General features: G+C 52.5%; 6 protein-coding genes across 6 annotated transcripts; 3 read left to right on the plus strand and 3 right to left on the minus strand.

The window, feature by feature from the left end:
* Nucleotides 1-1,893: 1,893 nt before the first annotated feature.
* On the plus strand, nucleotides 1,894-3,549 carry BDP81DRAFT_311396 (ATP-dependent protease La domain-containing protein; the record flags this gene model as incomplete). Its single annotated transcript, XM_060583717.1, has 1 exon — nucleotides 1,894-3,549. The coding sequence occupies one exon, from the start codon at nucleotides 1,894-1,896 to the stop codon at nucleotides 3,547-3,549; it is 1,656 nt and encodes a 551-aa protein (XP_060448819.1).
* A 1,074-nt stretch (nucleotides 3,550-4,623) lies between these two features.
* BDP81DRAFT_390943 (uncharacterized protein) lies at nucleotides 4,624-5,100 on the plus strand (the record flags this gene model as incomplete). Its single annotated transcript, XM_060587482.1, has 2 exons — nucleotides 4,624-4,791; nucleotides 4,843-5,100. 2 exons carry the CDS (start codon nucleotides 4,624-4,626, stop codon nucleotides 5,098-5,100), a joined length of 426 nt encoding a protein of 141 aa, XP_060448820.1.
* Nucleotides 5,101-6,117: 1,017 nt separating this feature from the next.
* BDP81DRAFT_469073 (uncharacterized protein) lies at nucleotides 6,118-8,171 on the minus strand. Its single transcript, XM_060594514.1, has 3 exons — nucleotides 7,748-8,171; nucleotides 7,549-7,689; nucleotides 6,118-7,495 (listed from the first exon to the last, which is right to left on the minus strand). The coding sequence occupies exons 1-3, from the start codon at nucleotides 7,811-7,813 to the stop codon at nucleotides 6,575-6,577; spliced, it is 1,128 nt and encodes a 375-aa protein (XP_060448821.1). The 5' UTR covers nucleotides 7,814-8,171; the 3' UTR covers nucleotides 6,118-6,574.
* A 3,802-nt stretch (nucleotides 8,172-11,973) lies between these two features.
* On the plus strand, nucleotides 11,974-13,734 carry BDP81DRAFT_390946 (RNA recognition domain-containing protein; the record flags this gene model as incomplete). The annotated part of the gene is made up of 5 exons (XM_060587483.1): nucleotides 11,974-12,342; nucleotides 12,475-12,570; nucleotides 12,621-13,268; nucleotides 13,328-13,472; nucleotides 13,535-13,734. The coding sequence occupies 5 exons, from the start codon at nucleotides 11,974-11,976 to the stop codon at nucleotides 13,732-13,734; spliced, it is 1,458 nt and encodes a 485-aa protein (XP_060448822.1).
* An 821-nt stretch (nucleotides 13,735-14,555) lies between these two features.
* BDP81DRAFT_159910 (uncharacterized protein) lies at nucleotides 14,556-15,091 on the minus strand. Its single transcript, XM_060582014.1, has one exon. It carries the CDS (start codon nucleotides 15,038-15,040, stop codon nucleotides 14,720-14,722), a length of 321 nt encoding a protein of 106 aa, XP_060448823.1. The 5' UTR covers nucleotides 15,041-15,091; the 3' UTR covers nucleotides 14,556-14,719.
* Nucleotides 15,092-15,093: 2 nt separating this feature from the next.
* BDP81DRAFT_419575 (dephospho-CoA kinase) lies at nucleotides 15,094-16,794 on the minus strand. The gene has a single exon (XM_060589786.1). The coding sequence runs from the start codon at nucleotides 16,330-16,332 to the stop codon at nucleotides 15,508-15,510; it is 825 nt and encodes a 274-aa protein (XP_060448824.1). The 5' UTR covers nucleotides 16,333-16,794; the 3' UTR covers nucleotides 15,094-15,507.
* Nucleotides 16,795-20,265: the final 3,471 nt, after the last annotated feature.

Consider the following 20,265-nt stretch of genomic DNA (forward strand, 5'->3'; position numbering starts at 1 on the left):
GGGTCCTGGGTCTCGTTCGCATCGAGATCTGGCTGCGGCCGCCACGAATACCTAGGTACGGAGTACGTGGTATTGCGGATTTTGGCCTTTCGGAAATTGTTGGTTTGACGGTTTGGGAGACGTAGAGCCCCTTGCAGATTTGCAGTTACTGAATCTTTCCCACGACATGCGAGAGATTGCTTGTGTCTTGCCGTAAAGTAGATAGATCGCCTGCCCAGCAACATGTCCCGGCCGGGATTCGGACCAGAACAGTCAAGAGCATACCTACCCAGGTACGCACCTTACCTCAATATGCAGAGACTCGTGGAGGCGGGCCATCCTCATGTCCTGCTGAGGTAAGCAGTCCCGACAGCGTGTGCACCTTCCAGGAAGCCCGCAGTCAGAAATCCAAAAAGAGGGGCAACGAGATACTGAATTGCGTCATACCACTGGTCGATATCTCTGTAACTTGCAAGTACTAACTATCGGTGACAGGCAGGCAAAACTCACAGCACACAAGGCAGGTCGTCTAAGTTCTAAGGCTTCCTCTCGGGACAACCCAGAAAAAAGAGACGCCCTTCAATTCGAGGCAAGAGGCAAAAAGTGGTAAAGCGCCTTTGGGCACATGATATGAGCTGAAGATCTAGGACATCTACCGAGTTTAGATGTGCGTAAACGCTGCTCCACAAATATCACAAAGTTTCCAGCTACTGGAAATTGCAGATCAGAAGAACAGTTACAGAGTAGTGCCGGTAAAAACCTAAGGCAGCTCGTAGCTCCAAGGTAAGGTAAGCAGTCGTCGATCAACCCGCCGCGCAGCCGTTGAGGAAGGGAAAATCTAGCAAGAAATGGGCTAAGTAGGCACGAATACAAACTGATGGCTCAACCAAGCCGTGTTGTCCCAAATCGGTCCCCCGTTCTCGCACTCACGCTTCAGGTTCCCTCGTCCTTCTCTATTGGACCCCGTGGTGTCCAAGTGTCGTCACAACTAGCCTAGGAATTTGGCTACTGACAACATCCCGCTAAACCCTTTCCTGTCTAGGCGCAAGGGGCCCCGTCCAGGGCATCTGGGAAAAAGAGCCACAAGAGCCCGCCCATGCGTCGTCGCCTGCCGCGAACTTCGCAACTTGTACCGGTACTTGACATGACCTTGGAATCTCTCGACATGGACCGCCGGGCCTGGCGCTGTCCGGGGGTGGCTCTCTTGCTGCTTCCTCTCATTGTTCTTCCTGTTTGTTGCTGATGTCGCTCCCATGGCTCCCATGGCTCCCATGGCTCCCCAATCGCCGTCCACCGTCTGCCTTTCTCTCCAATTTCATTGACCTCATTGCACGGCCACACCATCCCCCGAACGCACCCCTCCTAAACCGTCCAGCCGCCCAGCGAATTGGTAACTCGACGTTAAATGTATGACGCCTGCCAGTCGTTATCCACCATCGTTACCTTCGCGCCCCCAAACGTACCCTTTCTATGCGACAGACACTGGCCCGGTACATTCATCCCGCCAGTTCTCCAGCTTCTAGCTCCGGCCCTCGGTCTACTAGCTTTGCCGCTCTCTCTTCTCCTGTCCGCTTTTGATCTCGTTCAGGCGCATCATGAGATCCGCTCGTTTCTGGAACCTCTGCAGCCCTGGTGATCCCGCATATATGACCCCTGGTCACTGTCCCCCCGTCTCTTTTTTGCTGGATCTTACATACGTTCAGGTGGCTACACGAAACATACAGCCATCCTCCACCTCTCGATCTCGGCGGCACCTCGTCTAACTATCTCGACACACGGGCGACACGCCCACTATACACCACGAGAGCAGGATTGCGCTTGGGAAGAAAAAGTGGTTTACGAAACGAACCGGCCGCGAACGCCTACCAACATCTATCTAAACTGTGCCAGCACCGAGCTGGTGCAGACGGCTTCATGTCCTCCGATCAACCCCGGGTCGTCGAGAGCAGACCATCGGCCCTGACGTCCAACCCGGTACACGAAGCCGAGGACGAAAAGGATCATGGCACTGTCGACCGCCCACTGGAGGGCGACCAATTTCGAGAAGTCATCCGCTTGATACAATGCCGAAAATGCTCCTACCCTCTCCAAGAGCCGATTACACTGCCTTGCGGTCGAAGCCTCTGTAAACGGTGTGTTCCAGAAACACACACCCGAGAAAATATATCATATCCCGCTACGCCAAACAGACTACAAGGCTTCGAATGCCCTTATGGGGAATGTGGGAGGAATCATGCCGTGGGCGATTGTGGCGTTGATGTCATTCTCACCAAGGCAGTCAACAACTTTAAGTTCGAGATGGAGAAGGCGAAAGAGACGAGCACCAAAGCCGAGATATCCACGCACGTCATCATCAAAAACCCGGATGCCGGGCAGTCAGATACGAGCGACGACAACGAGGAAGTGTCGAGGGTTGTCAAAGGAGGCCCATTGCTCGCTGTCTACACATTGGCAGACACAGGCGAGCTAGATTATAACTCAACTGTCACTTTTGCCGAAGTCTCATCACTGGGAGATGAGGCTACTTCCATCGACACGAGGACATTCTCCAAAGTAAAGGAATCCGTACGCACGGAAATGGACTGCCAGGTCTGCTACGCCTTATTCTACGATCCTCTCACGACAGTTTGCGGTCACACTTTCTGTCGGTCGTGCCTCCATCGCGTGTTGGATCACTCCTCCTACTGCCCGATCTGTCGACGAGGGTTATCAGTCAGTCCTCTTCTGTACCGGGAATCATGCCCGTCAAATGAGAGCCTGAAAACCATCATTCAGACTTTTTGGGCTGATGCCGTTCTCACAAGAGGAGATGCTCTGGCGGCGGAAGCAATGAACAGACATCGGGAGTTTGACATTCCCATTTTCGTTTGTACATTGTCATTCCCCATGATGCCTACTTTCCTCCATGTTTTTGAGCCGCGTTACCGCCTAATGATACGACGAGCTTTGGAAGGTGACCGGACCTTCGGCATGGTGCTTCCACAACGACCTCGGACTGCCAATGACACACATTTTGTGCAATACGGAACTCTGCTACGGATTGTGAATGCCGAATACTTTTCAGATGGCAGGAGTCTGATCGAGACATCTGGCATATCGCGTTTTAGAATTACCAGACACGGCATTCTGGATGGATATTTGGTGGGGAAGATTGAACGACTTGACGACATATCGATCGCGGAGGAAGAAGATCTAGAGGCAACCGAGACACAACAAGCCTTAGAAAGATACGAAAGCGCAGCTACACATCAGAGCGAAGACTCGACTTTGCCGAGACCAATCACGACCACACCGGAGGATCTCTCAACAATGCCGACCAGCGAACTTCTGTCCTTGGGCGTTTCCTTTGTGCAGCGGATGCGGCAACAGAGCGTGCCGTGGTTGGCACAACGAATGCTGGCTATATATGGGGAATGCCCTAACGATCCAGCACTATTTCCTTGGTGGTTTGCCAGCATCTTGCCAGCCAAGGAATACGAGAAGTACAAGCTTCTCGAAACACGAAGCGTCAGAGAGAGACTCAAGATCTGCTGTGGCTGGATCTTGGAATGGGAGTCAAGCAGGTGGTGAGTAATCCCTGTCCAATGTTTCCCTTCTTTTGCGCCCTTTTGTTTGAAGTCTTTCCGCGTCTGTTCAGACGTTGCTCTGTGCGAATTCTTTTGTAGAAATTCAGTGCGGATGTTATCGTTGCCCCCGTTTGCTTGTTATTAGACAATTAAACAGACGGGCTAAGGTGCAGAAACTCTCAGGAGGGCCCTTATTGACGGCCGCTCAGGTCCCTCTCAGACTGCAGAATCTTCTGATGCTGGGGACTAGCTCAGCTACGGGCACCGAAGGTCTCGCCCAAGAGACATGATATGAAGTCGGCGATTAGGAGGTCGAGGTTTTGGCCTGCGAGGGCTGATTGATCGACTACAAGAGTCCCTCTCCGCTGGGATGGAGGGACGCTGGGATGGCAGTTGTCATAAATTCTCGCATTTGCATGGCAGCATTGGGCATGTACTAGGAATCCTTCACGGCATTACATCACGACACAATACAGATACCAAAATTGGCCTACGTAGGTATACTAGAGAATCATGTCAAACAGAAGTTGAAGAATGCAAATTCGCTGGACTGAATGCAGGTACCCGACATTGCGTTCAAATTCGGGATGATGCTGAAGTGCTATCCCGTTCCCGGTCATTCTAGACCACAGCTGCGTTGGTGATTCTCATTTCAGACACCGCCAACGTTATCAAGGCGCAGATTTGCCTCCTGCTCCATGCGTTTCTCGAATTCGCGTGGAGAATAAGATGGTAACAGCCACCACGAGGTGGACCTACTCTATCCAGAGGGGACCTCAGTCGTGACGAGCAATGACCTTTCCAAGCCAGAGGAGGCACGAGGCGCCCTGCACCCTACACCCTCGTTCGTACTTGACAAAGCTAGGTACGCTCGTGGCTCCCTCAATATGTCTAGTCGTCGCTCACGCCATCTCATCCTACAACCTTATCGCATCCAACCCCCCTCTGCTACAATACGACCGATTTTGCCATCTTCCAAGCAACCGACTTCCCATCATTCTTCACCACGTAGCACTAACACCTCGGAATAACGTATCCCGCCGCTTCAAACATACATTCGACGAAGAGCGCATCGACAATGGATCTAGGACAGAATAAGGCCAGCGCCAAAGCAGTTGCGTCCATGTCTAAAGGGGTAGATAACATGACGCAGGTCATCGCAAACCAGACGAGCACGACGGCTGGTGCGTCTCAGCCGGCTGTAAACAAGACGGAGCCGAAGCCATTCGGTGGTTTGCCGCGCGAGGTAGGTCCTGAATCATGGTGACAAAAACCACATGCTAATGCAATATTGTAGCTTCGTATCAAAGTATACAACTTCGCTATCTTACAGATACAACCCATTGAACCTATGGAAGCTACGGGGGAATCGAGGAAGTTCAAGGACGCTGCTAGCCCGATCATCACCGAGACAGATGGAGTAGAACACCAGCGCCATCCAACCGCCGTACACGCCTTCACCAGCTTACTGTTGACTTGCAAAATGCTCAACCAGGAACTCCTGGCCAAAGCAGAATTCTACAGCGTGAGTGTTCCTTGCACCATGATTGAATGACGAGTAATATCAAGGACTAAAAACATACAGGGAAATACCTTCAAATTTAATTCCTTCCAACAAACAGCGATTTTTATAGGCTCCATGATACCAGCACGGCGTCGAATGATCAAGATGATCCGCATTCGGCTAAGCTTTCTATGGAGGAATGGCGCGGATATACAGGCAACAGTGACCATACTTTCCCACTGTACCGCTCTCAGATGGCTTAAAGTAGACCTGCCGATTCGAGACAACTTGGCTCACCCCACGAGCCGGGCTGAGATGATTAGAATGGAGTACGAGTGGTCTGGGCTACCGAATAGTCGTCGCTAGGACCAACTTCGGCGCCTTAAAAACCTCGAGACTTTCGAATTTTCCTTCGTCCTGGAGGGAAAAGAGGTCATCGGTGATCCTGCGGTCATCAGTGGTCTTGCGGCCACGGGGAGCCCAGCAGACTTTATGCTTTGCGGAGATCGTGGCTTCGTGGATACAGACGCTGCCTTGCGTACTGAAGTCCAGCGGATGAACACTGACCTCGTGAGGATTGGCGTAGCCTGTCGCTCGAAAAGCGACGCCTGGGTTCCAATTCGCGGATCTAGGCTCGAACAGGCTTTCCGACGCTATCGTTTAGACATCCAGATGGAAGATCTGTACAGCCCACCAAATCAGTCGGGCGATTTGGCCCCTCGAACCCGAAACCAATTACAGAGGGCTGGCTTGGCGTCTTGGAACGGAGTAATTCCAATGGCTGAGGTGAACCCAAAGTATGTTGAAATCTCCGAGGACGAGGATTGAACTCCTGGAGGGGTTGGAGTGCGGACTGAAATCATAGATTTGCATGTAACTCAGCCAAGAACCCAGCGTTATGAAAACAAAAAAGCGCTTAATACCATTCTCCTACCCTGCTGCCATTATCTTTCCTGTCTGAATGGCGCTCTTTGATCTTCTTGTTTGTCATTATGTTTGTGTGTTATCTCAATAGAAAGTGATAACTCCGATTGAAGTGATGATGTTCGCAGTCACACGCCGAGGTACGAACACTTGAACTGAGCTATCTAAGATGCGCGTATCACCGTGATCAAGATCCCTTTGAGGCTAGGTACGTTGAGATTTCCCCGTCATTCGTCAAGAGAGCAAGCATTTGTAAGTCTAGACGATGGTTGCGTGTATGTGAGAAACACCCTCAGATGTCAGAACTATAGCTTCGTCCTTCAACCCTCTTTACGGAATGCTTAACTCGGGATTTTGCGATGACATTTTTTGTTTAGGAAATATCTGGGCGATAGCTTGCTCGAAGGGCCATTCTGGGGGCCTGCAATACTCGTGGTGCGTAGATGTGGTCAAATCGGTTTTCTAAAGTAGGCCACCCCTTTTCCCCATGGTCCAGTGCCAAAACCGATAATCATGTATCTCCATGACGCCTACTAAATGGAAAGAAGCACGAATCCAAACAAAGTCGGTCCGGCAACGACAATTCGAAGTAACCCCGTGTTTACTGAATCCCAAAAAAGGCATCGTCAAACTTGCCGTGCTCCATCTCCGTCATGTCCCCGAAGAACATATCATCGAAGCTGTTGCCGTCGCCCCCGTCCCCGCCCATGTTCATGTCGAGATCCATGTTCTCCATGCTTGTGTTACCGTCGAGTTTGAATAGATCGTCGAGATTCGTTGATTCCTGCTTCTCCATCTTGGCCTCCACCGGTTTCTCTTGCCCGGCTGTAGACGCTGTCACAGCTGTTGCAGATGCTGGCGGAGCTACGCCAGTCTCTTGTTTTGTGGCATTATCTGGAGGAAGGAGATTATCGAGTGACAAGAGGTCGCCGCCCATATCACCGGAACCGAATGACATGTCCATGGCCGCATCCTGTGCCTGGGCTTGGTCTGGTGCCTCGTTACTGGGTGGCGCCAGACTGAAGGTCATATCTGTGAAATGGAACTCTGGGTTGTTGCCCTCAGTACCGCCTCCAGAATCGCCACCGAGGTCGAACAAGTCGTCCATGGGCGCCTCTGGGGCACCTGACGGCTGAGGTTGTGAATTTGGCGGCGAGGCCTTCATCTCCTGCTTGATCTCGCCCATGGGGGCCATCATAGCCGGCGGTGCAGCGGGTGGCGCGGGCGTCATCTCCTGCTTCACTTGGGGACTGGGTTCTGGCGCTGGCTGGAAGCTGACGCCCATGTCCGGGAACGGAGCCATGGATGGTGCTGTGCTCGGTTCTGCAGGGACCCGGTGAGGGCCCGTAGCCTCCGTGATCTTGGGCTCGTTCTCAGGAGGGGTTGGCTCCCGAGATGATGAGTCGAGGTCGATGGCCATGGGTGATTTGGTTTGCGCCTCGACTGGCGCAGGCAGTTGCACCGGTTGTCTTGCTTGCTGGAACCGATCCAGATCTCTTTGCAAGGCAGCCTTGGCCCGTATCTGCCGTCGGTGTTACTACTAGGCGTGCGAAAGGGATCTCATTTTCGACTTACTATCTCGCTCTCTAAATCATCCAGTTTCCAGTGGAAGTTTTCGATAATCTCTGGCATCTTTGTTTGCAGAGAGGCTTGGGCCTGGAATTGATGCCTGCCATCTTTGCTAAGAGACTTCAATGCCTTGCCTGTTTGAATCAACTGCGGATATGATCAGTCATTGCATTCAAATTTATGTGATCAAGGCAGGTGTACAAACCACATCGTTAATAAGTCCATGCAGGGCTTCCGCAGAGTCAGAAGTCGCCGCCTTGGAGTTTGCCATTGCGGCTATGTGACACCACTGGCTATATGTTTAATGACCAATTTTCCGAGGAGTTACGCGTGCTTTCAGACGGAAAAATTGGTACGCCAAGTTAAACTGGTGCGATATAATGATAGATGCCAGTCGGCCGTTCAAGGGGATGTGTTACTTTTGGTATTACGAGGTTGACGAGACTGAGAGAGGCCAGGTGTATCCGTAGATTATGTGAATAAACTCTTTGGCAGCGGCAAGAGTGAGTGAAAATGTGACCGTCAATGACTCCTTCTTTACATGGGTTGGTGGGATGATCGAGGTTGATTTGGTGAGAATGAATTGTTTGATGGTTGCTCAAGTTGCAGTCAATTCTTTGACAAGCATCAAAACGTCAATGTTTGACGTCTGGACGAGCCCAGGTCCCCAGCCTTCTTTCCCGAGGAGCAGTACGTACCTAAGGTCAGTCAGGGCAGTCAGTGTTCTCTCTGTCGTTGATTGAGATGGAAAGCGAGACTGAAGCCCGAGCGCGAAGTCTTAACCAATCAGACACATCATGAGGCTCAACCAATAGACAGCCAAAGCGCGGATGCGGGCTGCTGTGGCCATGCAATTGCGCCACGTCCACAGCAATCACAGCTCCTAGCGCCAACGAGGAAGAGAACATTGAATGCACTGTGAGCCCCGGAAAGAACCCCGCACCTGTCATACGGCACGGGGTGGACGCAAGGGAAGCAAGCAGGCGCCAGCTCGAAGCGGTAGGGCACTTTCCCCTCTTTCTATTTCCCCTCTGTCTCTCTGGCTTTGGTTCCACCTTTTCTTCCATGCATCAGATCACGACCAACGTGGAATCTTGGGATGAGTTCGACTACTGAAAGGGTGTTCTATAGCTGACTTGAAACCCGATTGCGTCGGATGGAAGGCTCATTGGGGACCGTGAACTCCTGCGAGAGGCTCTCATCGTCAAGAGTCTGGTCTGCCTGTGTCTGCGTACCTTTTCATGTCCAGACAGACACAAGCTAGTCTGTCAACACTCATCTTGCCGACATTGGGTCTCCAGACGGCGACTTGGATGCCCTTTCACGTTCAACAGCAACCAGTCCACATGTGGAAGACGTTCCTCGATCTCTCGGAGGACGTTGTTGCGGATGCGGAAGACAAGGGCCAAGCCCACCGTCGGGAGGTATGGGTAACCCTATTGCTGCCGCCGGTGAGCTAACCCAGGACATCGTTCGTCCCATCGTGCCGGGAGCCCTCCTCCCGGGAAATTGGTTGCGTCCTGCAACAATAAGTTTCGTAACCCACATGCCCGGTCATTGATGCTCGGAACTCTAGCGTCTTGGGGGTCTTTATGCATGCTGGAGCTTGCTGTGACTTTACATAATGTAGGTCAGAGAATGTCTAGCTGTGAGACACCCCAAGCCACCAAGTAATCAGTGATGATGAGCCCGATGACATGGAGTTGGTTGTCGGTCAGCCGTTCTCTGAAAGCGGGACGGATTCTTATTCTGGTTCATATACCAAGGTGAGTCCCCGGCCGTCTGTTCTTGATTGTTCAGTTGCAACAGGTTGAGCATTGGTGTTGTGGTCTACTCACGCTAAATGCTTATATCTCATGGTTGAGGCTGTTAGTGCCGCCCCCGATCGCGACTTGGCGTGAGGCATGAGATGAAATCCTGGGAGGCTCTTTAGTCAATTGAAAGAAAGTGCCATTATGGCTAGCAATTTACTTCTAATGCACACAGCAGGTGAGCCTGAAAGACGCTTAAGCAGGGAGTGACCCGAGGCATAGCTGGGATATCCTTTCCTTCGGGCACATCATATGGCACGGTGATCAGTCATGATTCCTGCATTGAGACTCAAAGGCTTGGAACCCTTCCTATAGCGACGCGTTTGCTGCCATTATCCAACTCCGAGGCCAGGGTCTCATTGAATCGAGTTCTGTTTGTTTGCACTGGCTTTTCAACCTTGATGAGAGCTCATCTTATATGGCCTGTTGGCAGCAGCAATCTTCATTTCACAGCGACGCATTTGTAACTACGTTGATCCACGCCCCAATCAAGAGTGTGATCAATGCAGCCTATATGTGCATCTCTTTATGACCGACTTTCAGGTTCAATGGATGTTCCCATTGATTCGCGAAATGTCAAAATCAGTCGCCTGTCCTGTCTACTTTAGGTAGCTCTAACAGGGCCTGCCTCGTCTCGCGTCTGGCGCAGAAAGTCGAATTGGCCATCCAACGTCTGTGATGGTGCAATGCTCAAACTTCCACGTTGTCAGCGGCCGTCCCAGGCTTCGCTCCTTGCCTAAGCAAGTTTAGCGCAAGTCGCTTAAGCATCTACTTGTTGCAGCAACACCCCCTTTTTTTTTTTTTTTTCTTTTTTTTTCTTGCTGCCATCCCATCTCCCAATTCCCCTCACGCCAGAAGCCCTGACCAAGCGGAAAGCCCACCCGTTGGTTTTCAAGGTAAAGAAGGTTGAGTGAGTAGATACCAAGTGATCCGGGTGCAGCTAGCTGAGACTCGTAGGTACTCGACACCAGATGACCGCACGTACGGATAGACAAGAGTAGCCGAAAATGTGGACGGACTCGAATTAAAATAATAAAAGAGAAAAAGGATAGAATGGCGTGAATAGGTAACCCGCCCCTCTCGCGCCGGGGACCAGCTACAGCCACCCGTATCTTACTTAGTAGCGCCACCCTTGGCCGACTGGGGATAGTGCGCAGCTGTACCCAGTGGAAAGGCACGGCTGGACAAGCAAGAGCCTGGCACAGGGTTCAACGAAGACCTTCAACAGACCAATCCCACGGTCTGGGACCAGCTGTGGGCGCCGAATGGGCTGCCCTTGTTGCTTTGCTGGCGAGGCGAGCCTGGTGAGGCAACAGGGAGGGACGCATGTACATTTCTGTAGAAGCTTTGCAGTAACGCGCAGCAATTCGCATCCAAGTTGTACATGGGCAATGTAAAAAAGAAAAAAAGTAAGTGGGGATGCCTTGGATGTGGATTCCCTTCCTACCTTGACACCCGGTACAAATTGGGCAAGCCGGGTACGAAACTACCAGCACACAAGGCAATTGCGGGCAAAGCTCCAACTGAACCTGTCCTGCACCTCCCTGCCTTACCACCTCACCACTTACCCAGCACTATGTACAGGTGGCCAGGGTCCCGCGGGCTGTGCGAATTTCGTTTCTGGTCTCGCCATGATCAAATGTCCCCCTCATCCGCCCTCCTTCTTCTCCCTCCTTCCATCTGCTCCCCTCTCCCCTCCCCATCGCAGAATCTCCTCTCGACGTCTTCAGGAAACGTTTCTCTCTCTCCTCTCTCCTGTCGTCTCCTCTCTCTCTCCTCTCGGACCGGGTTTTGTTGTGATTCCTTTCAGGGGGTTCCAGTCCTCTTTTCACGCCTGTTTCCTTGGTGCTCGCCTCCGCTTATCATTTCGAGTCTCCTGTCATCTCATCTACAGCACTGCACAGTACACTACTTTGGAGCTTCTCTCGGCATCTCTCTTATCATTCGCCCTTCCCCTTGTCTCTCTATCCGCTCAAGCGTCTCTCTTGTCACGTTGGGTCGACGTCCTTTTTGCCTGCCAGTACCGTCCCCACGTCCACAATTTTTCCTGTCGACTTTCGGTTCGGTTCGTTGTCTTCCTCTTCCAAGGCCAAGTCACATCGTTCCATTCTCGACTTCGACTGCCTCTACCGATAGATCGCAAAGAACAGACACCAGGAGAAAAGAAAGAGAAAAAAAAAAGACTCGACATCGTCCTAGCCGCCCTCGGCTAAGACATCCTAATTGTGCCCGCCACTTTTTTTCCCTCTCTCACTCACACATATTCTCTCTCGCGCGTGCGCTCCCCGCCTCCCGCTTCCCGCTCTCTTAGCCTCGTTGCTTGCTTGCTGTGAGCTTCTAGGGTCACGTCAGTCTCGGGACAAGTTTTCAATACCAAATCCTCCCGCAGTTCTACTTACGCCACAACCAACAAGCTTCAGGCGGTCGGTTGCTCTTCGAACATCGCTACCGTTCCAAGCCATACTCGGGCAAACACCGCATCTTGCAAGTCAAGTCTAGAGCTATAGTGGTCTAGCTATTTGCTCTGCCGTCTCTCATATTGCTGTTGGCAATCGACGAAATTCCAAGCTTCCAGAGTTACCTGTCACACAATCGATTTCAAGCATAACTAAACGACGCAATGGCGGACAACGGACCTGCTTCGAACGCGGCACAGCTGCCCCCTCCTCCCCAGCCGAACGCTGGAGCTCCCGGCTACGAGAACGGCCAGAATGGCCAGTCGAACCAGGCGCACATGCCCCCGCCTCCCCTCCATATCCCGCAGAACAACAACCCGATCCCGACTGCCATTACTTCGCCCATGTCTGGTGTCGATAATGTCATGTCGCCCGGTAGCGCTGGGGGATTCGGCCGCCGTGCTGCCCCCGAGCCTAATAAGCGGGCGTTGTACGTCGGAGGCTTGGATCAACGCGTTACCGAGGATGTCTTGCGTCAGATCTTCGAGACTACTGGTCACGTTCAGAATGTCAAGATTATTCCCGACAAGAATGTGCGTATACTACTGCCATGTACAAAACTTCCCATGAAGATGCTGTTGATGGTGGAGCCGACAGCTGTCGGCTTGGCCACTGCAAACTTTATGTCTATGTGATCCACGATATAGCTGACCGTGTATCGACAGTCTAAGGGCTACAACTATGGATTCGTTGAGTACGATGATCCCGGTGCGGCCGAGCGCGCTATGCAGACCTTGAACGGAAGACGTGTGCACCAATCCGTACGAGAACCTCACCCTACCGTTGCGAGTCTAAATTGACTGGTTATTAGGAAATCCGCGTCAACTGGGCTTACCAGTCCAACACCTCGAGCAAGGAGGATACCTCGAACCACTTCCACATCTTCGTTGGCGACCTTAGCAACGAAGTCAACGACGAGATTCTGACCCAGGCTTTCTCTGCCTTTGGCTCCGTGTCCGAGGCTCGCGTTATGTGGGACATGAAGACTGGCCGATCTCGCGGATACGGTTTCGTCGCTTTCAGAGACCGCCCGGACGCCGAGAAGGCACTGAGCTCCATGGATGGAGAGTGGCTTGGCTCGCGCGCCATCCGCTGCAACTGGGCGAACCAGAAGGGCCAGCCGTCTATTGCGCAGCAGCAGGCAATGCAGGCTATGGGCCTGACGCCTACGACGCCTTTCGGTCACCACCAGTTCCCGGCTCATGGCGTTGCCAGCTACGAGGTCGTTCTTGCCCAGACGCCGTCGTGGCAAACGACGTGCTATGTTGGCAACCTGACCCCTTACACCACGCCGAACGACGTGGTCCCCCTGTTTCAGAACTTTGGCTTTGTGGTTGAGTCTCGATTCCAGGCGGACCGAGGATTCGCATTCATCAAGATGGACAGCCACGAGAGTGCGGCCATGGCAATCTGCCAAATGAACGGTTATAATGTTAATGGACGCCCGTTGAAGTGCAGCGTGAGTTTACCCCCAAAGCCAATTCAGAAAGAATACGCACTGACATTTTCTGTGCGAAGTGGGGCAAGGACAAGACCCCGAACCCTCAGGGCGGCGCCGCGGCCGGCTTCGACCCCTCGCAGCAGGCATACAGCCCGCAAAGCGCCGCTTCCGGACCCGGAGGTTACCCCGGCACCCCGACTGCCTACTTCCCTCAATACGGCGGTAAGTTCTTAGCCATAGATGAGAGATGCGGACGGGACCCAAGCTTACATCTTATCCAATAGGTCAATACCAAGGTCAGCACGGCAACTACGGTGGCCCGGCCGCTCAATCCCCGGCCGGTTATGGAGCGCAGCCCATGGGATACGGCGGACCGCAGAGTGCCGGAGGCTATGGTCGTGGTCAACAGCCACCCAACGCTCAGTGGCCTCAGGGACCCCAGGGACAGAACTTCAACAACGGGTTCGCCGGGTACCAGGGCTAATTGCAATTCACGACGTGGCCCCAGCCGGTGAGCTGGAGTGCGCAGCGTTGCATTCTACTCGAACAGAGCGCATCGAGCGCGGTCGCACCCACAGCGTTGCAAGGTCCAAGGGGTTGCTTTTGTGGAGTCTTTCTTTCCAAATGTTGTTTTTTTTGATGGCAAAATGGCATGACCAACGCATCTCCCATGTTTTCCAAAAAATCATTTCTTGCCAAGGCGTCTCTCTCTCAATCTCTCCTATCATCTGCGATGAGGGGCATATGTCAGTTTCTCTTGTGTGAGCACTGGGGATGCGAAGGGGACATCATGTGCATTTTCCGGGACGTTTCTCAGTCTTCTTCATATCTTCCTTCTACGGCCTAGTGATTCCCACAAGTCACGAACTTTTCCTTGTGCAGTCATTTCTCTCTCTCTCAACCTGTCAGAGGGCAGAGGGCAGACTTTTGATATGCTGTTTCGTTGCCAAAAAAAAGTTTGCTGCTTTGTTCTATCATGGATACCTCTTCAGCATGACGAATCTGTTGGATGATGAGTTTATGACTTTTTATTTATTTTCCTCTACGATATTTCGGACACGAGCTTTTCTAAGCGCGTGGTGGTCTCCCGGATACTTGGGGTTCACCATTAGATACCTACGACCAGGCACCAGACTTTGATGAACCTACTAAGAGAAGAACGGTGCGTGTGGCTTGGATGACCAAGGAGCAGGTGGGGACGACATGTGGTTGGTTGAGTGGAGGGGCTTTATGCATGTGCGTGGGAGGTGCAGGTAGTTCTTTTTTCTGGGAAATCCTTGAAATGATGGAAAGCGAAAAACGAGTACAGAAGAGAAGACTGCAAGACCAGACAGACGAGGCATCTGTTGAATGAAGCTGACGTTTGACGAGTGATTCGTATTTGCAACTCTTGAAATTGTCTGTATGATGAACGCGGCTCTCTTTTACTTTGAAGGACTAGCCAGCGTTTGGTGAGGACGACTGATGAGCTAGCGGTACTTAAGGTATCTTGGTGGCCAACCCGTCATCTTCGATCCTGCAGGCCGGCTGACGGGAGGGTCTTGGAAGTACGTATCGTTGCCAACGCCTGAAAGCATTGCTATTGGATGCCTCTGGGTGCCAATCTTCTCCCCGTCTGATTCAGCAGGACGTTGTGGTTTTGGACATGTGAGATTTGGGAGGGGGGATGGTCCTGACGCCATATGTAAGTACACTTCGCAGTGGTGGTACAGTTGACCATCACATAACGGCGTAGGATTCCTTTTGTTTGGTAAAGATGACGAAATGGACATGTCGTCACCGAGTACCATCTCATCGACATAAGGGGAGTTAGAAAAACAGTCACCAAGCTTGCGCGGATGAGAGTCTTCATCAGGTGTTTCATTATGTATCAGATGTATCTGGAGAATATCTCTCTCTCTCAAAAGGACAGAAGTCGAGTGTGAACATTTGCAGGGGAGCCATCTCACCGGATGACAAGTGCTATTTACCTTTATACTGGCCCTCACTTCGAAGAATTTGAACCCCTTCTTGAAGCATTTCATGACGCTGTCGCCCGAAACCTGCTTCTGGCAGAAACAACGTTCGTAGGAAAGAGGCCAAGTGATACATCGCCTCCCGATGCCCGGTCATGCGATACCGCACCAATGAAACGGGGCAATGAAGCTCATTCGTGAAGCCAAAACCCGTGAGACACTTGCCTTCATTCAAGATTACGAGTGAACCCGGGGATGTGGTCATCGGGATTGTGCTTGTACTGTGGTTGTCGAGAGTCGGCCTACAACTTTGCCTTCTCAATTCTCTCCTGCTCCGCCCATGCCTTGTTGATGCGGACATTCTGCCAAAATCGCCAGGCCCCGAGGGCTGCTGCCGCTGGTGGACACGCCAGGAGCAACCAGCTCCACCACACTGGGCTGGAGGCCTGAACGTGACGGATAGCCTCGCCAATGTCTCTCTTCAGATCTTCCTTGGAGCCGTCGTTCCATAGTACGACGCCCTTGCCCTCACCTCTGGCCTCGCATCTCCGCGCCTTGAGTCTCACATCCGTCTGGCTGAGCACGCGGTTCTCGGCGTCTTCGCGGCTGAGATGGGGATCGCGGGCCATGAGACGCTGCATCTGTACCTCGGGGTCCTTGACGGCAACGACAAGCACGGTGCCGCAGAGACGGTCGAGGCTGCTTTCGAATAATAGGGGAACGTCGAGGAGAACAGCCCAGTGACCGGTGACGTAGGCGCGGAGGATGGCCTTGTACATCTCAGAGCGAACGGCCGGGTGAACGATACCATTGAGTACGGCACGGTCCTTTTTGAGCTCTTCCGTGTCTCCGAAGACGCGCTTGCCGAGGGCGGGTCTGTTGAGTGGTCGTCCTTTGCCGTCGGGGCCGGCCTCGGGCATGGTCTCTGAGACCGGGACGAGGAGGTCCGGGGTTGTGGGGAGGAAGTGCTTCACGATAGCGGCATATCCATTTGATCCGGGTTCGACGACTTTCCTGGCGAGAACATCGGCGTCGATGAGGGGAATGGAGTAAGGAGGGTTGGAGAGAATGGAGGAAACGGTTGACTTGCCCGTTGCGATGGAGCCTGTTAGACCGATGAAGAGCATTGTGAGAGAATCCCCGTTTCAGGGCGTGACTTTGACTTGGCCTATTCTTCCGAAATTTGGATTGGAATCCGGCTTCAAAGAAGTACGGTGGATTCGATGCCGGCGTTGCGGTAGTGAAATGGAAGGCGGGAGCTGGGATGGGGAAGAGGGATGAAGTCTAGGTCGTTGATGGTGATAGTGGGGTGGACTGATGATGGACCCGAGGTTATTTCGAGTTGAGGAAGGAGGAAAGCACAGGGCAGGTACGGCTCCTTCGTACATGAGCTTGGGGTAGGACTGCCAAGGTGCGTCAGCCAATGGACGTCCACCTGTCCGTAGGAATTTCGCTACCAAGCACAATTGAAAGTGAATGATGAGAGTAGCAACGCAATTGGCTTCAGGCGACTCTGGTCACCAAATGATATTGTCTGCGCATTCCATGATCTGAGTGGGACTATTCATCTCCTGCCTAGCCCAGGAAACCGCGAGCCTTCGTTCAGGCCGGTGTTTTCCCACCGGGGTTGGCCTCGGAAGCTGCTGCCGTCATCAGCGAAGCTACGCGGTTAGGTAGGTAGCCTGAAGGGAGGTGTTTTTAGCGCAGTAGCGTCAATTGGTGGAGCTGTGGAACAGTCTCCCCACCGCTGGCGGCTAGGCAATTCTGTTGATGCCTTTTTTAGGACGAGACTGTGATGTTTTCTTGCTCTTCATCTTACCGCATAGACAAGTGCCATTTCGCTCTAAGTATTTCGTGTTATCAGCATGAAGGAAAGGTCCTTGCTTGTGGGCATGAATTGAGTTGAAGCGGAAGCTAAAGGTGCACCTTCCAAGCTCACAACATGGAAGGTGCTTGAAAACTGAGGGCAGAAAAGGTAACCACGGATTCGGCGTGGGATTGGACTCGCATTTTGTGGAGTTCCGCAGCGCCTGCCTTTTTTTGGTGGCTTTCTGTATTCTCCACTTGAAGGTAAGTACTCTGCGAGTCTGTCTGCACACTGCAAGTGCATACTGCGCAACATGTCCGGGAAGGAAGTTGGCCCATTGACACCTGCAAGAGCGAACTGGTGAAGAAAATAGTGAGGTGATGGAACATCTCAGACTGACAATGTACGTACCTCGACCTTGTACTCGGCTCCGAACATGTCACGAGCAAAAAGAGAACCAAAACACGAGAAAGTCAGCGAGACCAAAAGATATGTTTACCTTGGTGTGGCAAGCAGACAATACTTAGCCAAGCCAATATGCCGTCGATTGGTGGTATTCATCTGCATTGTTTTTTGGAACACACAACAGCGATCCATCCACCATCTCACCATCTGAGAGGGTCCCTTTTGTTTGATGAACAGGCGGGACGGATTGAAATGGTTTCTGGCTTTATTACTAGCATTGCTCAGTCCGGACCCAGAGCTGGCCTGGACGTCTCAGTTTTCCCACTCGCAACTCGCAAGCCCTCGCAAAAAGGCTGTTGTCTATGGCTGAGAACGGATACTCGGAACGTCTGGCACGCTGGGCTGGGTTTAGCCAAGCCCACCACTTTATGCTCGGCGCACTTTTTCGCCTCTCGCCATACATCATAGCTGATTATGACTATGATTAAGATGGTTTGTTATCATTCTTGGAAAAAACTCTGCGGATACTTGGCAGCCTTGACAGGAATCCCAATTAAATGGACCTCGCTTTGGTGCCTACTAGCTTGAGTGAGGTGCTCAAGGCTCACAGCATCGATGTCTGTTGGGGGGTCCTTGGGGAATCCGTGGAATCCATGAATTCCGTCACGCATAACCCCACCACATCGTCGTTGCTGTCGTCGCCAGCTCGCAGACTTGCGGGCTTGCAGCCACTGAGAGTGAGCTTGGGGGCATTATATCGGATCCATACTTCAGCCCGGCCTCCAGCCTCTTTCTCTCCAAATGTTCTTGTCAGCTCGACACAGGACCGTTTTCGTCTCCCGTCACCGGTCACGGCCGTTGGTCTGTTGATGTCAGGTCAGGGAACCCATTGCATCACTTTGCTTGGGCTCCAACCATGTCGCGAGTGGGAGAGAATGGGCAGTACAGAACACAGGTGTTGATGTTCGTGGTGGTGGTGACGCAGGTCGGTGTTGGTGAGGCATGAGTTGAACATGTGTTGAACAGCATCTTTGTCTTTCTGCCCTGCTCTCCACCGCCGTACGTCGTACTTTCCATTGGTACCACGCTGCGCATTCGCCGCAGTGTGCACCGGCCAACCTTGGTCTGTCAGGTCTGGAAACCCGAACCCAATGCCAACCTGACGTACTTTTGCCTGGGTACCCTGCCAGGTCTTCAGCCTCTGATTGGACATTTTTGTTGTCGACGAAGTACTCGTCCTCGCCCCCAATGTCCCCTTCGACAGTCTTCACTGTCTGATATCTTTTTCTTGCCAGACCATCTCTGTTGGGTGAATGGGTGAGTCTTTTGGACAATCTTCTACCATGGTGCAGGTGGCTTGATTATGTCCTTGCTTTGCCTTGCTTCGCTTGGTCACCAACGTCGCTCCCGTCATTGTCATACGGACATGTCTCTTCAAACCGCCCTTTACTGCCTCAAGCCTCAAGGTAATAGTGTAAATACTTCAGTTTTAGGTGGAGGCCATGTGAGACGGGGGACAGGTCTGCTCCCGTCCGTTGGCATTGGTACACAACAGCCAGCACCTCGCCGTGTCTCCAAGCGTTCCTTTGCTCCTCGACCTTGGGTGCTTGGCTTTACCTACTCTCAGGTACCTTGATCCATGGTATGTGTACGTGCGTGGTGTGTGTATGTTTTGTGTGTGCTGGGAAATGGTAATTGCTTTTCAGATTACTCGCAAGCTATGTTGTCCTGCCTTGCACAGCTCTCCAGGTACCTTAGGTTTCTACTTGTTATCCGTATTATTACTGCCTATTTATTCTTTTCGTGGTGCCGTACGGAGTACCTTGCGCGTAGATATCGCACTCACTTCAGGGCCCTTTGATTCCAGAGGGCAGGGCAAGGTTCTGTACATGGCTCCCCCCAGATCTGAGGTACTTTGCCTGCTTTAGGTGCCTTACGTGCCTATCTGAGAAGTAGTTTCTTGAGGAACCTTGTCTCCCTCTCCCCCAAAGGCTCCAAAGCCCACCTCATCAAGCGGAAGGCCCCGCCTTGCGTCAAGTTGTGACTTGCGCCTTCTGCCACTTCAGTCAAGTCTACTGCGTATTACTGCGTCTCCGTAGGTATTCTGTTTCCCTGCCCGACCATTTTAGGCCTGCGTCGCAAGCGACCATCGTGGCCCGCGGAACACTCGCATCCTCTCCCACTTATACCTCCCAAGCTCCACCAGGCCATCACAAATCCCCCCCCTCCCTCCCCTCCTCCACCCCCCGTCGTCGCGCGCATTCTCTCCCGACCCCGTCGTCCACACTCCTTCCCCTCCGCCCCCCCTCCTCCTGCTTCCCAGGTTGCGTACAATCGCCCTCTTTTCCCATCCCGATTACACGTTGGAAAACAACACACACCAAATACTTGTTGGTCAACGTCAAAGGCTCGTCTTTGAAGTACCTTACCTTACTCCATTGCAGCCTTCCCGCGCCCGTCTTTGAATTGTCATGATGAATTCTTAGGGAAAACCACCCAAAACTTCCCCTCCGAACTTTATTCCCACCAAGAGAGTTTGGGCCGTGTCAGCCCAATTCTGCCGAATCCCTCTCCTTGGCACCCTCAGAGAGCTCGACTGCATCCCTCCAGTCAATTCCCTCTGCGCGCCTTGGTCCTTGGTCCTTGGTCTGCACTCTGCGCTCTGCCTCTGCATTTGCCAGACAGACAGACTCTGAGCCAGTCCACACACACTACTTCCACTTTCCACTACCTATTCGTACTGGACGGAAACTCACCCGGCCATACCTTACCTGAACTCTCACGTAAGGTAACCAACCCTTCACATCCCCGTCCTCACCCAACCGCGACAATACCGGCACCGCATCAG

This window comes from Colletotrichum phormii (genome assembly GCF_030913505.1).
Source record: "Colletotrichum phormii strain CBS 102054 chromosome Unknown BDP81scaffold_4, whole genome shotgun sequence".
NCBI lineage: Eukaryota > Fungi > Ascomycota > Sordariomycetes > Glomerellales > Glomerellaceae > Colletotrichum > Colletotrichum phormii.